Source organism: Merops nubicus, unplaced genomic scaffold, assembly GCF_000691845.1.
Source record: "Merops nubicus isolate BGI_N331 unplaced genomic scaffold, ASM69184v1 scaffold13182, whole genome shotgun sequence".
Classification (NCBI taxonomy): domain Eukaryota; kingdom Metazoa; phylum Chordata; class Aves; order Coraciiformes; family Meropidae; genus Merops; species Merops nubicus.
Window position 1 is genome coordinate 1 of NW_008594306.1, and position 17,909 is coordinate 17,909.

Consider the following 17,909-nt stretch of genomic DNA (forward strand, 5'->3'; position numbering starts at 1 on the left):
GAGCCCGAGGGGCTGCGGCGCCTGCACCGCGCCGGCGCCCAGATCGCCATCATGACCTTCAAAGGTGAGGCCTGACCCTGCCCACGGCCAGGCCCGACAGGAGCCGGGCCGCCAGCAGAAAGGCAAACCCCTAAGCAGAGGGTATTGTAAACGAGAGAGTCACGCCATGAACAACCGCCAGAGGTACAAACGATGCACCCAGCTCATATACAATTGACACCACCCCCAACGACCCCAGAAAAGACACAATTTGACAAGTGGTATAAACAGAGAGCCAAGGCTTCCCATAGCTGGCAAGGGAAACAGCCAGATCACCAGGTTAAACAGATAGCATAAAGATGCCCACATGGCAACTCTCACCCCATCAGCCCAAGTTCACAAAGGTCTGAACTGACCTGGGCCCAGCTCCAGGAGTCAGGAGGTCTGCCCTGAACCAGGAAGCTCTGTGGAGTGGGTGCACTCCACAGACAGACACTCCTCCCTTTCTGCTAGTGGTCCCAGCTTTTATCCCCCAGCACACACCTGACCTTTAGTTACTTCATGTGGGACCCCTGGGGCTCATTTCCCTTCTGGCTCTCCCTGCAGGGCCGGCCGCACCCTGGGGGGGAGCTAAAAGGTAAACTCACCACCTCTGTATGAAGGGCTGTGGGAATCACCCACATGTCAACCTTAATTTGGGGCTCAAACCCCAGCATTTCAGGCATGCAGGCAGGAAAGAGCTGATGGAAGCTCTCTGGGTCAGGAGGCAGAGGAGGTGATGACAGGGATGTGATGATGAAGCGAGCCCAGGAAAGGTCCGTGTCCTCTCTGGGGCAGTCTCGAGCACTCTGTAACTCCCCTGTGCCTTGAACAGATTACTTCTACTGCTGGAACACGTTTGTGGAGAACAGGGAAAAGACATTCAAAGCGTGGGAGGGACTTCATGAAAACGCCGTCCATCTGTCCAGAAAACTTCGACGGATCCTCCTGGTGAGGGCAAACTCTGCTTCTCCTCCTGGTGCCTCTTCCCCTCAGCTTCTTCCTCACTATAGTTCCTCTCTGCTCTTGCTGCCCATCTCTTCCATCTGCCATTTCATTCATTCCTGTGTCTTCAACTTCCATGTCCTCTCATGTCCTCCAGCTTCCTTCACATCTCCTCTTTTCATTCTCTCCCTCTTCTCCCACCTCTCATCCCATCTCCTGCCATCCCTTTCTCCATGCCCATCTTCATAGGTTCCTGCTCACTCGACAACTGACCTGCCATTTGTGTTTTTGTCCTGCAGCCCCTCTATGAGGTAGATGATTTACGAGACGCCTTTAGAACGCTGGGACTTTGACGTGAAAGCTATCAGCAGTCAGAAGACTTCACACACACTTGTTCTTTGGTTGATCTCCAACGCTGTCTCTTCCAGCAAAACTTCCCCTTCTTCCCTCTTTACATCTCACTTCCCTCCAGCCCTGTGTCTAGAGATAAGACTTTCCCATTTCCAAGGAGAATCAGGCTGGTCTTCTGCAGAGGCATTCCCCAGGCTCACACCTCACCCACTGCTAGCTGGGAGCAGCCAGGACGGCAGGGACACTGTCAGAGGGTGATTTGCCCTCCCTCGGTTCCTGCAGAGCTAATTCAGGAGTTCTGGGTTTAGCCTTGCCCAGGTGAGAGCAGCCAGCCTGCAGAGCTGTGTGTGTGGCTGTGCTCTGACCAGCACCACACTGCTCTGCACATTTCTTTTGGGGAGTACATCTCTTGGCTCTCAGAGCTGCACTACACTGAGCTGCTCTGTGTCCTGCCCTGTGAAACAGGAGCTGTCCTGGTTGTGGGTAGGAAGCTGAAAACCATCACCATTTAAGTGGTATAGCCTGTGTCCTAACAGCAAAATTGGCCAGTTACTGGAAAGCTGACTGAGAGTATTGATGTGAGTCCTGGACAACCCAGGTAGCTTGGCTTGGAAACCTCACTTGGAGCCAGCAGCTCTTCTCCATGGACTGTGTGCAGGCCCAGGTACTGTGTGCCTCCTGCCCAGAAAGAACTCCAGTAGCTGTGGGCCCAGGTTTGTGCCCTAGGAGAGGCTAAAACCAGACAATAAAAGCCTGAAATTAAAGCAGAAGACTCACTGGCCAATATTTCCAAGTGTGAGGTGTAATTCTGGGTGTCCAGCAAGACACATTTCTCATGCAGAAATAGGAAATCCACTCAACTCCTGTTGCCTGTGTTGGGAGCCATGGCAGCCTGGGGGCAGTACCAGTGTGTGGAGCTCCCACCCACCAGGAGAGGAGCCACCACACCTCCAATGGGCCTCCTCCTTGGCCAGGGTAAGGAGGTACCTTAACAGTCCTACAGTCTTGGTTTTTCAGGTCTTTTACTACCCATAACGTGGTCGGATATGACTAGCTGATGACTGGACTAAGAGCTGACCAGGAAAAACACCCAGCATAAGCAAAGCTGTACAGCCTGTAAATAGATATCTTCTGGGGGGGCAAAATCAAGGCATCCTCCTGCCTGGCGATCGCTGTGCTTCCACCAGGGGACAAGCAGCACAAGCTTCCCCAGCTTCAGCTCCAGGGGCACTCTCAGCTTGAGGAGTTTCAGCCAGGAAGAGCAATAAGAGTCCTTTGCAAAGCATTAATCTGCAAGCACAGTTGTATATTTGCTTGATATGCTGGACATTATTTATGTAAATAAAGGATTTACAAATGAGCATCTGGTTTTGTCATTATTTTGGTACCACGTGGGTGAGGGAAGTAAAAGCTGACACAGAAGACTGACGTGTCATCTGTCTTTTCTGACTTCTGGAGAGGCAATCCAGCACTGTCCTCTGAAACTGCCTTTACCCTTTTCACTTGTAACTTTAAAGTTGTTGACACTGTAACCCAGTAGATCGAGGCAGATGAAGTGTTCAAGCAGCAGCTGCTTTGGAAACACTGCCACAAATGGGTGATGTAAATGCTGAAGTCGTTCAAGATGCAGTTACCTGCTTTAGATTCAGAACCTGCAATCAACCAAAGAGGACACAGAAGTGCTCACCCCACATACTTCACAGAACAAGAGAAGCACAGATGGAGAAAGGATCTCTGCCTCCCAGCTTTTGGTATTGGCCTGTACAACACCATTGTAGGTCTCAGCCAAACTGTTAGAGAGCTACTAGAAAAAGCAGCACTTTCTAGAAAAGACAGGAGCTTTTGCTTGAGTGCTGGCACACAGTGAGTTGGAGATGCTTGTTGAGACAGGACATTTGATGACACTGTATGACAGAATAAATGCAATGAGTAAAAGCAAAGAAACATGCCCTGCATTCAGGCTACAGCCCAGGCTGCTGCTTCTGAACCTCAAGCAGATTAAACTCAGAGTTCAGCTAATCCACGTATTTAGCAATAGGAATTCATAGCTCTTCTGCTATAGATATTCCTTTAACCACACTTTTTCTGTTCTCAAATGCCAATTCGTATTATTTGTGACAAGCTATTCTTTGAAATGGCATTATTAATTAATTCAACCCAAATGCATTAGGTGTCTCTGCCAGAATAACTCCCTGGAGGGAGCTCCTCAGCCTGCAACTGTTCTGTTTGCCTTGATTGCCTGCTAAATATCCAGAGCCTTTAGCACGATCAAATGGTGCTATAAGCACTGATCAACCACTGCAAGGCCCAGCATACCTGTATCTCCTTTTTGTCTCCTGCCTGCAGAGATAGCTCAGAGCTCTCAGTATCTCCTACCTCAACATTCCACTCAATGTTTCCTGCTGGAAAATCAGAGACCTTTTACTGTGTTCTCCCAGTGTGCTGTCAACAGCCAGGACTCCAGTGTGGGATTCTAAGGGAAGGATGCGTGCTCAGGAAAAGAACAAGAAAAGGCAAGTTTCCACAGAGTTGACATTTTTCCCTTTTATTCTACAGTTTCTACAGTCATAAAAATAGGGAGAATAGAACCTTAAAGTGAAGCAATATAATCATTAGTCACAGAATTGTATTATTTTGTAAGAGAAGCAGTGTTATATTAGCAATATTACAAAAATAATATCATGAAGTATTGTCTGAAATGTACGGGCATAGCTATAAAAGTGATCTCCATAAGACATTCTCAGAAATGTAAAGCATTGCTGTTTACTCCTCTGGAAGAGACCCGTGTGTGGTTAGCATTGCTCACTGCCCCCTCACGAGGGTGCTCACAGAATCTGACTGCAGAATCAGCTCTGGTGGCAGCAGGAAGGTGATGAGGGCTGCAGTGGAAGAGCCTGCCAGTGACCAGCTTTCCTGGTCTTGTCTCTACAAGATGGTTGTTATGATGCACAAAGCGAGCCTGAAATCATGCTGCTGATGCTTGTTAGTGTTTAGTTTGCCAGCAGTGGAGGAAGCCCCTAGCAGGAAGAAAGAAACACGAATGTTAAAAATGCCAAAAGCTTGAGTTGTCTCTTCAACATCATCCAGAGTCTGAATATACAGCATCTGGTTGAAGATGTGAGATAATCTCCCTTGGGACACAGCTGTCCAGGCAACAAGGTGGCACCTCAGAGTTTACTGTGTCGTGTAAACTCCTCTTGGACAGACAGACTGCCCAGAGACAGACACGTTTAAAGGGTGGCAGATTGCACAGCTGAACCCAGGGGAAGTGGAGCTAGATGCTGTGGAAAGGCAGAATCTGGAGGGTTAGAAAGCCCTTGTCAATGTCTCTAGTCCAACAACGTGTTTGTGGCATGGCTACCTCCAAAGCTAGGGCTGGCAGCTGAGGGGAAAGCTCTGGGGAGGTCAGGCAGCCTCTCTGGACACCCGTCCTGGGGAGACTCCTTCCTTCTGGCCAGTTGGAATCCCCCTGGTTGCAGTTTGTGCCTGTGGCCTCATTTTCCCCCCATGCAGCTCTGAGAAGAGCCTGGCTCTGTCTTCACTGCCTGGATGTAGTGGAGACTGCAGTGAGCTCCCACTTGCCTTCTTTTCTCTAGGTCTAACAAAGCCAGCTTCCCCAGCTTCTCCTTGCAGGGCAAGTGCTCCCTCCCCCTGATCGTTGCACTGCTGCTCCACCAAACCCTCTCTGGCTCCTCAGTGTCTTTCTTATGCCAGGGAGACCAGGACTGGACTCAACACTGTGTTTCTCTGGAGCACGTGCCTGAGGCTCAGTATCCTCATTACACCTCTGTGTAATTGGTACAATGGGTGTGGGTGTTCACGAGGGCTCAGCAAAGGGACCTTCCTGCTCCTCTCATGGAGAGCTCGAGTTTAGTCCCAGCTGCTGGTAATGGGCCCTATCCACCTTCATTTTCGGGGTGGCCTGAGCATGGCTGAGACAGCAACGCAGCTGAGCTGGCACTGGACTCTGTGTGATAAGGAGCAGTGATAAGACTTCATGTCTGGAGTTACTGCCAGGGATTGGGATACAGCCCAAGGCCAATGCTGCAGCCAGACAGTTTATGGAACCGCTGCTGACTTCAGACAGAGCAGTTAATTGGAAGAGCTTTAGCTAAAAAGCTAAAATCATTGAGCAGAACCAGCTCTACCCCAAACCAGGAGAGTGGCCCAGTGCTTCCCAGCCACCAGAACCCTGCAGCCATCAAGAAGATGGCCAGGGGCACAGGGATGGACTGGCATTTGTTAGCTTGCTCTTCAGGCTGTGACCTGAAGGGCACACTGACCTCCTTCTGCTGCACAGGGACCCTGCTGGCTCAGCTGCAGGGTGGCAGTGCCCAAAAGCAGTGAGCAGGCAGCTCTGCTCAGCTCCCTGGGAAGCACCACGTCATGCAGCTGGTTGTGCATAAGCTGCTAAATTATTTAATCCTCTCAGACATCAGGAAACTCGGGAAGGTTGAAAGCCAAAGGAAAAATATCTCCTGAGCAGTTAGATTGCATTTACATCCATAGGATCAGCTGAGTGACTGGATAGTGCCTCTGGGTGTGTGTCCAGTCACCTGAGTGTCTTATTCAGGCAAAACTAGAAAGGTCAGGTCCTGAGGTATCAAAAGACCTGGGTAAAGTTTGGGATGGATGGAACTGAAATGAAGTGTAACGTGTACCTGTTCCTCAGTCAGAAATAAAAGAAGGGGTTTACAGCACCCTTCAAACAGGCTAGTTTTTCTCCTTCTAGACTGTGAGCTCCTGCCTGTATTATGTGGTTCTGTCCATCCCTTCCTCTACCTCCTGCTGTCCATTCTGCCAGAACGACAGAACTGGCTTTCCACCAGGAAGTTAATTCCACTCCTGCTCTTCTCTCCTCTTCAGCTGACCACCTTCTCTTTCTTCTATCATAGGACATCAGGCCATGCAAATAACTTCTGCAGCTGCATAGATTCCAAGCAATAGGGAATGCAAATCACAGTCATATGATACTCGGATGGATAAGCTCTGATCCTCAATGTGAATCCACACACAGGGGTTTCAGACTTTCTCTAATTCCACTCCTGCTCTTCTCTCCTCTTCAGCTGACCACCTTCTCTTTCTTCTATCATAGGACATCAGGCCATGCAAATAACTTCTGCAGCTGCATAGATTCCAAGCAATAGGGAATGCAAATCACAGTCATATGATACTCGGATGGATAAGCTCTGATCCTCAATGTGAATCCACACACAGGGGTTTCAGACTTTCTCAGAACTTAACTAAACTCAGCGGCCCTGTCCTGGGATGTAAAAAGAGTGTGCTTGGATCGTGCTCACACAGCTGAGGGAGCTTTGGGATTCAAACAGCTCCAGAAAGCTCCAAGCTAGTGAACGTGCAGCCGACCAGTGTAAGGGCTTGAAATAAATTACCCTTTCCTTAGTAAAAAACCCGAGACTGCTGCTAAACCTCTTCTCTACTCCTGACCACAAAGGACAATGCAGCATCCTGGTCCTTGGCAATCGCTCGCCCACTCGGCCCTCTGTTCATGCAGCATCAATGCTTATTTTTCCCATGACTGTTTCTGCTAACAGCATTGCCAGGATGCTCCAAACCTCCCTTTCCTAGGATCTGCCATTGCTTTTCACGGGTAGTGTTCTCTTCAAGTACCTACTAACCAGAAGGATGTGATGGAGCTCTCTCCAGTTCAGAAAGATGTATGGAGAGAAGCTCTGGGGCCAGTAAACTTCTTGTCCACGTTGGTATGCAACAAATTGTTTCCAGCAGTAACTGTAATCTGAAAAGAGAGACACGCAGTCACTCTTGATGAAAGGTACCCCCAGCTCTTTCTTCATGAATATGTCACTAAGTCGCCTCTTCCTCAGTATGACAACAGCAAAGAGCAGGAGAAGGATATTCATCTGAGGGTATTCATGCAGGGGACTGAAACACTGGCCAGAGCTTCTCTCAGTGCTCTGCTGGTATGATCCCAGAGACAGGCTCCCCAGGATAAGCCATGTCCTTTAATCTGACAGTTGGCCTGGTAGGTTCTGTGGCTGCACACTCCAGTAGCAAGTGCCCAGACAGGTATTTAAGATCTTTTCAAATGGATTTTCCTTTTTTGAGCTACTTGTCCCGACTGTTTTTACAGCCAAATATCAACAGGCAAGCAAGATATACATACAGAAAGACACACGTGAAGATGTCATCTGTAATGCACCATCTGCAAATCTCCTTCAGATATGTCTCCTTTTCCCCAGCTACCCAGGGAAGCCAGTTACTGGCTGCATCCTGCGAGCTGATCTGCGTATATACGCCATGAGGGACAGGGTCTGTCTCACATTCAGGGTTTTTCACTGTATATAAAGGAGGTGTAGATGGCTGGAGAAAGGAATAACTTCAGATTTGGCAGGAGGAAATGACCATGCTAGTCCTGCTGCTGCATGGGGTTGAGGAAGAAATAAGACAGAAGAGAGCGAGTGGCATTTTTGCAGTCAGTATTCCTCCCCAGTGTCACTCATCACCACTGGCACTAAGCGCAGCCGCTGAGAGTGCACAGGGACCCAGAACTCCCAATCCACACCTAGACAAAGCTGAAGAGCAGCTGGGTTACCTGCAAGATTCATGATACGTAGGATGACTCCATTCACTGCCAGGTCCATGAGACCTTGCCGGTTACGGATCTCCAGGTGCCTGAACAGCTTGGCTGCATATATTTCCAAGGTCACCTTGGGATGTGCCGTTAGGAACTTCAGAATTCTTCTGGAGCATTTTGCACAGGGGGCAGTAGATAAGAACCAGGTGATGGAGCAAGAAACAGATGGCTTGGCCTTGAAACAATTTTCCAAGAAGTTGACTTCAGCATGTTGGTCAATATTGTTGGAGCACCAGTTCCTCCAGATGGTTCCTCTTCTCCATCTGATTTCATACAGCAGGTACACCACCCTTGGACGGTGGTCAGGTGAATAATTTGTTTTGAATTCATCTGGCTCTATCTTCCACCTGTGGCCAAGGTACCAGCATTACCCCGGGATCACAGCCCTTCCGTGGCGTTTGATCCCAGGGTGCATTGCCTGCTCTCAGCATCAGCATCCCCCTCTCAGCCTTATATCCCACAAATAAACAACCTGAAGAAAGTTGAAGGCTCCAGAACTATTCCCCTAGAGTAGCCCTGGTGAAACAACCACAGCACCTCCCCGAGAGGTGTTGGGTAAAGCAACCCCACCACCACTCTGAGATCAGCACTGGTCAACAGAGACAACCAGAAAGGGAGACTGGGGAAAGGGCTGGTAGGAAGAAAACAAGGCTCAAGGCTTCTTAGCTCTGCCTGTCTGTGGGAATTGTCGTGGGGCACAGGCAGCAGATGGTGACAGAAATGTATCTCTTACCCCTGGTGGTTCTCTCTGGGTGCAGGACCTATACAGAAAAGATCTGTGAGTCGTTTGGGATGGCAGATCAGAATACAACATTTCCTCTGAGCTTCCTGTCCTGACCCCTTTCAGTCTGCACACTTCCTGCCAAATCTCTTACCTCAAAGGGCTTAATAAGTAACCCTGCACAGCAGGACAGACGTGGAGGATGCTGCTCGGGGTCAGATTAATGGTGGTTTAAACGCTGCTGTACACGGACCCTCGCCCGCTTTACCCCACGGGGGTTAGGGGTGACTGTGATCTCACCCACGTTTAACTTTGCTGATTTCAGCAGTGCTGTATCTGCTTTTCCCTAGCTAACCAAAGAGCAGAATCAGATCTCTTCAGCCCTTGTATCTTCCAGACCACTTCTACTAGGCTTGAGCTGTTCTCCTGTTGGGCCTCATCTCCACTGACAAAAGCTTTTCCACAGCCAGTGGCTCTTTCTCTTCCTGCTATGAAACCGTTTCAAAAGCTGAAAAAACATCAGTGCCAAGGAAAACATATCAGTGCATAAAGGAAGGTGATTTCTGACTAACAGACACCTATGGGGTGGCACCACAGACCTGCCTGGTTATGTACATTTTGTCTCTCTTGGTGGCAAAGAAGTTTGCCCCTATACCTAATATATCAGTTTCCAGCTGAGGGTCTAAATGAAAACAATTGCAGGTGATCGAGACAGGTTATTTCCTTTGTAAAACTCCATCCACAGCAAGCCTAAGGATCTAAGAATAATCATTTTATCGAAGAAAACAATTAATTTCCTTAGAATTAAGATACTCAAGTCACTTTTCCACAGGTCTCAGCTCCTTAAGATGACAAATTATGAAATATACACAGTGAAATCACATTTCAGCAGAAATAAAATAGTCTTCCACATCAGCAGAGAGCTGATCAGCTTCTTGCACAGCCTCGTGGCACTCACTCTTTAACAGGCATTTTTCTAGTTGTTTATTGCACTGAAAAGAAAATAGATTAAAAGATAAGCCAACTAGTTTACTCCGTTCTTAATTCCTTTGAGATCTCTTTCCACATTAAGAGGTCTTTTAAAATTCTATTTCTTCCTGCTTAATGCCACACCAGGGCTGATGAAATGCTGTCAAAGTTTGGAAGCTGGACCTAAGACTGCCGATGCAGTAATGCACTCAGAGCCACAAGGGTCACCCGTGTATCTTCACCTGCCAACACACAGTCCCCTGTCCTCACCAATGCCTTACATACAACTACAGCAAATAACTACACCGAAGATGAAAAAATGGAGTTGTTTTTCTCACACATGCCCTTACCTCTGTCAGTGGCAGCAGCCATGGAGGTGTCTGTCACCTCTCGGGCGATGGATGTCCCCGTGTGAGTCTTACATCTGTTTTGGTTTCTATTCCCAGCCTGAACCTGGGACTTCACTGCTATTACTCACTTGGCCATTCCTTTGCAGTGACATATGCGAGTGCCCTGCCCCACAGGGTGAAACTGAAAGTGAGCTCCTGCCAGCAAAAGGCTGCAAGAGAGCTTGAGTCCCCTCCAGGAGTGGCTCTGGAGCTGTAAATGGGGTGGCCTGACAGAAGCTGGGATTAAGAGGTGAGCCATTTTTTTCCAGTGCAGAACAGAAATTATATCTCTTTATTACTACTACCCCAAAGCAGAAAAACGTTTATTCTCTAATCACCCCAGTGCACCAAGAGCATCTACACAGATGGCATCAAGTCACACAGCTCTGCCACTTTTCTGGCACTCAGATAGAGACAGAAGGTGGATCAGAACCCGGTGGAGAGAGGGAACAGAAGCCTTCACCTGCAGAAGCATGTGATTCTGTGACTCTCCAGCAGGCAGCAATGGTTACTGACATTTCCCTTCATCGAAGCATCCTGTGGAGTTCCAGGGACTAGTCCTATAACCTTGAACCCGAGTCCTCACAAGAGCAAGGAAGGCTCAAGGTGTGTGAGGACCCTCTACAGCTCAAGGTGTGTGAGGACCCTCTACAGCTGGGGTCAGCGACTGGGCAGCCACGCTCAGGCTAACTCCAAGTGCCCAGCGCCCAGGAGAGCTCTGCCAGTGGGCAGCTTGTGGGGCAACACCCAGATATGTATGGAACTCCAAACTGGTAACAGCTCTGTACTCATCTGGGCACCCTGAGAGCAAGACCTGGCCAGCTGGTGAGTGTCTGCTGAGGCTTTTGGTCATGACAGGTAAGTTCCCTGGTGTAAACAGAACAGGCTTTTTCCACCACCCTGAAAAATCTGCTCAGCATTACAACGAGCATCACCCTCCTCTGAGTCTGTAACTCACACAAGATGCAGCAAAAAATCTTTGCCATTTAATGTGAAACGTGAGTGAAACAATGTGAGTTCACAGAGAGAAGCCTCTGTCTGACTGACACACCCACAGGGGCAGAGCAAGGGGACTGCAAAGGACTTCTCCACGTGGCTCAGCTGGAGGTGACTGTGCTGAGGAACCCCACCACTTACAGCTCCCTCTGTACCTTGTGGCCGGGTGCAGGCTGCAGAACTGAATCCCTGCTGAGCCACCACCAAGCAATGGGCAATCCCTGAGGACAAAGCCATGGCCTCCCTCCGTGCCAAGGGTGGTTTGGGCTGTAAAGCCAGGGGAGTGATTTATTTGTGCTGTTTGTAATGCAACATTCCCAGGTGTCTCCTGGAAGCTGAATATGCTCTACAAGATGGTGGGAAACCAAAAGGGTTAAAAAAAAGGAAACATCATTCTGCTGTTCCTGACAGCCTAATGTGAGAGGAGGAGTTCCTGCTCTGCCAGGACCTGCAGGCTCCAGGCCCTGTGTGACTCTGTAAATAGTGTCTTTGCAGCAGCCAGCACTCCCCCTGTCCCGGCGTGGGGCAGGGCTGGGTGAGGTGGAGCTTGGCACAGGGAGGGGCTGGGTGGTGAGATGCAGGAGGAGCTGCTGCTGCTGCACAGGGGCAGGTCCCAGCAGAGCCAGGGCCACCAGCCTCGCTCTCCTGGCTCCTACACAGCGTGCCCATGGGTGGGTCTCCTATCAGTCAGACACTTCATGGAGGCACCAAATCAAAACGGCCACCCGAGACCCCATGGGCCCCCTCCTCAACTGGAGGAGCTCCTCAGTCTGCTATACAGATGCACAGCTCAGAGACCACCCAGCAACTCAGACCCTCCCCGAGAGGAGGACAATTCTCTGTGAAAACTTGAGATGTGGAAGAACTGGCATCAGCCCACCACCTCCAGAGCAGGACCTCAACTCAGGACAACACTGCTGCCTCCACGGGGGTGATACTTTTTTTTTGTCTTAATGTTCTCCTATCTTTCTTTTCCCTTCTGTCTAACTCTCTTCTACACATTTTTGCTAGGATTGAGTAGTGCCACACTTTTAGCCTTAGACTGCAAGTAAGGAAACAGTTGTTTGACCACGCACCTTTATCACAATGCTTCTTGATTGCCATCAGGAAGAGCAGATAAATCATTCTGTATTGTTTTCCTGAGCCATTGTCCTGGCTCCACTGCCTCTGTGGCCCTGCTCTCCAGGGACAGCACATCTCTGGGGATTATAACATTCACCTTCCCTGTCACCCACTGAGTCTGAGGTCCTCCTAGCAGGCACAGCAACCTTCAGGGGACCATCTATCAGTAGTCTTGATAGCTCTGAACTGGAACAGCCGTGGCATGGGGTGCAGGTCTGGGGGACACCCAGTACAGCTGTGAGATAGCCCTCCACAAGGGAACAGCTCAAGGGGTGTCCTGCTGCCGTGGGGGTGTCCTGATGCAGTGGGATGTCCTGATGCAGTGGGGGTGTCCTGCTGCCATGGGGTGTCCTGCTGCAGTGGGGGTGTCCTACCTGAGAGGAGTCGGCTGTGATGCTGACAGGGAACCTCACCAGCTTCCTCGCCACATCTCAGCACTACAGTCAGCCCAGATTGCAGATTCAGAGGCTAACACAGCTACTGCTTGTCTTGTAAGACAGGAAGGGCTCCAAGAGAGGGAACACATCCCCTGGCATCTCCTTTGCCACAGCCTACTGCTCAGTCCTCAGTCCACCACCATCAGAGATGCTTAAACTGAGACACTTTGCCTCCCACTGTCATGACTGAGGTTCAAGGATGAGCAGAGACTTCTCCTGGCAGAACTGCTTTGGGTTTAACCAGACACACGGCAGCAAAGGGTGCAGTGCCAACAAGGCAGTGCCAGTGTGAAGCACCGTGGCTCTGCATCACCCCTCTGGGGCTGCAGCTCAGGAGGCAGAGCTGTGCCAGGCTCCCAGAGCCTCCCTGGGAAGGGAAAGCTCTGACTGCTCCCTGGCTCTGCTCAGAAGTCTGAGATGCCACCACGAGACCATCCAGAGGCACAGTTGAGATGGCACACGCAGAGCGTGGTGGCATGGAAATTCTGATCTGCTGAAAGAAAACCCATGCAGGCCAAAATAGTGATGGAGCTCCGACCACTGCAGTGCCCAAAAGGCCTGAGCCTGAGCAGGGATGCTGCAGAGGGAGACACGAGCTAGCAGCACCTCTGTCCAGCCAGGAAACAGGCTGTGAGGAGAGGACATCACACCGTGGGGCAGGACGTGGGCTTGGGCCAGGGCTGGAGAGGACCCGACCAGACCAGGTGGCCAGAGGGCAGTGCTGGGTGAGGCCTTACCCCACACATCATCCACAACCTCCAGATGACCGAGTTAAGCACAGATTTCAGTCCATAGGAGACTAAAACGTCACATGCCTGGAGCAGGGAACAGAACAGCCACGGTGCCTAGGGGACTAGCAGCTGCCACTCGGGACTGGGTTCAAGCCCTCCTGTGTCCCTGCCCATGACAGCTACAACACCCAGGTACAGAACTGTGGCTGCAGAGGTGTCCAGGCAACACAGACTCCAATGTCAGGAGGTGAAGAAACTGTTCAAACTTTATTACAGGAAGTCTCTTTTACAGATTCACTGGATTATTGACACTGGTGTTACAGATTTATTGGCTACCGAGTTGCTGCGGTCCGTTCGTTGGTCCCTGAACCCAAACATTCACCAAGGCCAAGATGCAGAGTGTTTGTCAGGTGTTTACCATTCCATTCCCACAGCTCAAGCCCTCAGTGTGTGAGAAAGTAGATTTCTCAAGGGCAATAGCTGCAGCTTGCTGACTGCAGCTCACAGTGGAAAATCACCTCATCTCAGACTGTCAGCATCCACACTGAACATCACTCCTCAGCCTCCAGATCTTTCTCCTGGCCTTCTGTGTGTGTGTCACACAGTTAATGGCAATGCTTCCATCAGCCACGGCAGCAACACGACTATTCTGTTTCATGACTTGGCTTTTGTCTCTACCAGGTCAAGGGAGATGGCTTCTGATCTCTAAGTTACTACTGAGAAACATTGCTCTGCTGTATCATTGCTATTGGGCCTATCAGCAGTCACTGGGTATGTTTATTTTTATTCTCACATTAGATACAGCATCCTGCAGGTAAATTCCTTCTTCTCACACACCCCAGAGAGAACTGAGCTGAATGAGAGGTCTCTTCTTGCTTTCTGTTTGACCACAGACTGATTTGCTAGGCAAATGTGACTCAGAAAGAATGGCTTAAAATAAAAATCTTATCATAGTCTCATAGATAAGCAGAGCGTAGACAAGGGACCAGGTGTCCAGAGCCACTGTTTGCTGCAGCCAAGTCACAGCAGCTCTTGCCAGACACTGCCAGGGCACAGCCAGGGCACAGCCAGGGCAAGACTAGGGCACAGCCAGGGCCAGCTACGTCCCGAGGGATGAGGAGCTGAGTCAAGCAGGATAAAGCAGACAGCAAGGAAGGACCCTTGCCAGTCAGGGCCCATCCCAGTGTACCCAGGACAGGAGAGCAGGGCAGGCCTGGGGCCGGCAGCCACAATCAACCAGGACTCCAGGTTTTCAGATAGGTTGATGCCAATGAGGCAGATCCTGGGTCAAGCTGGGAGGTCAATACTCAGGTCCTACGATGGCGACCAAGGTCACGTACAGACAGAGGGATCACCATCCTACAGTGGCCCATAGAAACCAGACAGGTCTGAGGGGAACACAAAAGATCAGTTCCCAGGTCAGGAAGGAGATCAACAGGATCCTTGGCTGGACATGGGCACAGACGTAGGCATGGACGTGAGATGGAGACAGGGACATCTGTGCCGTAGTTCAGGCAAGGACCAACAGCACAGAGCTGAGCTTAAACACAGCTCCTGCCCTGTCTGTGGGCAGGACGTCAGTGGAAGCCCCACATGAGGGTGGTCAAGGCAACAAAGGTTTTTTTAAAGCCCTCAGAGCAGTGAGAGGCACAGACAATAACATGAGACAGTACCAGTCCCTGACATGTGGGGTGAGCAAGTGGCTGATGGGTCAGGCCCAGGGGGCTACAGTAAATGGGGTTACCTCAGGCTAGCAGCCAGTCACCAGAGGGGTTCCACAGGGCTCTCTGCTAGGACCAGTGCTCTCTAATGATTTCATGGGTTATCTGGATGCAGGGATCAATTGTGTATTAAGTTTGATGAAGTTACTAAACTAGGAGAAGCTGTCCTTGAGGACAGAGAGGCTTTACAGAGAGATCTGGATAGACTCAAGACCTGAACATTCACCAATCATATGAAATTTAACAAGGTCAAGTGAGAGATTTTTCCACCTGAGACTGGATAATCCTCGTGCTGATCTCCTCTCTTTGGTGGCTAACAAGAGGACAGAGGAAACAGAATGAAGCTGCATCAGGGGAAGTCCAGCTTGGACACTAGGAAGAGGTTCTTTACTGAGAGGCTGGTCAGGCACTGGAACTGGGTCCCCAGAGAAGTGGTCACAGCACCAAGCCTGCCAGAGTTCAAGAAGCATCTGAATGATGCTTTTGCCATACAGGTTAGTTTTAGGTAGTCCTCCGAGGCGTGGAGAGTTGGGCTCAACAATCCTTATTGGTCTTTCCAGCTCAAGACAGTCCAAAATTCTATTAATAGCAGTTCCTGAGATCCTGAAATAAAAATATGACATTTAGACCCTTTAAGAAGTACACTTTCAGCTTGCTGTGATTTGAAATGGAATAGCAGGAGAAGTCTATCACTTTTAATAGCCTGGGATATTTCTTTCCCACAGATGCCCTATGGGATGGATTTCCCAGATGTTCAATGACTATTTAACCATAGATTTCTTTCACTTTGCTTCACTAAGAATAATATTTGTCAGAAAACTCCAATACATTGAAATCAAAATACCAGAGGACATATATGAGGTGGGGGAGGTTTTTTTTGGTTGGTTGGGTTGTTGTACCCAGTCCTTGCAGGCCAAGGATGTGGAGCTGTTCTCAAGCAGGGTCTCTTGTGTCCAGGGGCACAACGTTCAGCACTCTTGGTGAGCACTCTCTCTGCTCTCTCCTGCCTTTCAGGAGGTCTGGCACAAAACAAAACCAAGGCTGGATTTTCCCAGGGGACAGACATTCTCTTTGAACAGCTTTTCTCATCCCACAATGTCCCCTTCAGACCAGCCAGCAAAGCTGCTGGACCAAATCTGGAGGGGACTTCAGTGAGGCATGTAGGGGCTCAGTGGCGGGGAGGGGGTGTCAGAGCACTGCAGGCATTGGCAGGAAGAGCCTGGGTACAGCCCTTTGTGAGCACAGACCGCTGCTCAGACCCAGGCTAGACAGTCTGGTGGAGGGTTTCTGCCACAAGACAGGAGGTTCAGCTGCCAACCAAGGGATTTCCCACTCTGGAGCCTGAAGGAGAAAAGCTGACCTCTTGGCCTTTGCTTCATAACACAATGGAAGAAAACCCACAGTGTTTCTGTCCCAAGGAGACAGGCTAGCTCCTATGATTTCACCGTGTTACTTTTTCTAAAAGCATTCTGAAGCACTCTTCAAACTCCAACTAGATACAAACAGTTTCCTTCCTGGTCCTTACAGCTCAGTGACCCCAGGCTGCAGATCATTTCATGTGAATCCCTCTATCCCTCAGAGTCTACTAACCTTAAAAAATTCCTTGAGCTTCCAATCATTCTCAATTATCATTTGCCGAAAGTCTTCAGGCCAAACATAATGATAATGATGATGATGATGATTATCACCTGTTCGGATAAAGGTCTTCCAACAGGCAGTGTAGTCTGGATAAACAGAAGTGAGATGACTAACCTGAGTTTATTCAGATACCAGAAAACCTCAGAGAAGACTTTTTAACGTGACACAGAGACGGCTCAGCCGTGGACAGGGCAGCTGATGGATGGTGTCCACTCTGTATTTAGAACCAAAGCCATTCTCTCTGGGCTTTTTTCCCCCCTCTTTCTTATTGATGGAGGGCCCCTTCAGCCAGCCTTACCTCAGCAGCTACATCTAGTCCCCCAGGAGAAGGGAAAGCACCCATGCCCTCAGCACTGACAGAAGGATGGCATCTCTACACATGGGAGAGTTTTCATCCAGGGCTGGTAGCTAAGGGTGCTGTCCCCCTTCTCCTGCAATATTTCAGCATCTTTCTTCAGATGTGACACTCAGTCACTGAATGGTGATGGATGTGCCCTCAAAGAAGCTGAGCAGGACACTGGTCACAGAAACAAGCCCATACCTGTTTCACCCCTGCACAAAGCTGACCAGTTCACCCCTTCCCAGTTCCACAAAACAAAGGGAACCTTGCCTTCAGTGTCCATGACGGTGAGCCGTACTCTGGCACAGCTCACCAGCTCCTCCAGGCCCTGCCGGGTTGTTTCATCCTCTATGAAGTAGAGCCGTGCGACCCGGATGTCTATGCTGACGTAGGAGTGCTTCATTAAGAACTGCACTATTCTGTAGCAGCAGTTTGCACAGGGGCTCCAGGACAAGTACCAGGTGATGGAGCAGTGGGCGTTGTTGAACCTCCTCGGCTCAAAGATCTTCTCCAGGAAGTAGACCTCAGCGTGGTGGCGGTCCTTCCTGACCCAGTGTTTCCAGCGCCTGCCTCTGGCACCCCACTGCAGCCTGCACAGCAGGAACGTGTCCCTCGGAGACACGCGGGGGTCAAAGTGATACCCCAAAGCCCTCCTAGATATATACATCCTGAAACAGAAGAGAAGCTTCAAGGAGTCGCTGGGTACAACTTTGTTTTCCGTAGTTTTCCAGTAGACAAACAGAGGGGCAGGGTGGAGGAAAGGAGAGAACTGGGAAGGGCAAACACGAGAGAGCAGTGGAAGGAGAAGGGAGAAGTGAGCAGCCCAGCAGGTGAAGGAACCCAGCCCTGAACACTGAGTCCTCCCAGCACCCTCACCCCTGCAGGCAGAGCTCCCAGCACCCTCACCCCTGCAGG

At 50.0% G+C, this 17,909-nt stretch overlaps 2 protein-coding genes across 2 annotated transcripts; one reads left to right on the forward strand and one right to left on the reverse strand.

Annotated features, from left to right (window-relative positions):
* Positions 1-3: 3 nt before the first annotated feature.
* Positions 4-1,316, forward strand: LOC103768585 (single-stranded DNA cytosine deaminase; the record flags this gene model as incomplete). Its single annotated transcript, XM_008935736.1, has 3 exons — positions 4-64; positions 854-969; positions 1,263-1,316. Coding segments are annotated over 3 exons (231 nt in total), but the record flags the coding sequence as incomplete, so codon positions are not given.
* A 5,583-nt stretch (positions 1,317-6,899) lies between these two features.
* LOC103768586 (C->U-editing enzyme APOBEC-1-like) lies at positions 6,900-17,662 on the reverse strand (the record flags this gene model as incomplete). Its single annotated transcript, XM_008935737.1, has 3 exons — positions 6,900-7,072; positions 7,889-8,277; positions 17,222-17,662. Coding segments are annotated over 3 exons (1,003 nt in total), but the record flags the coding sequence as incomplete, so codon positions are not given.
* Between the last annotated feature and the right edge of the window lie 247 nt (positions 17,663-17,909).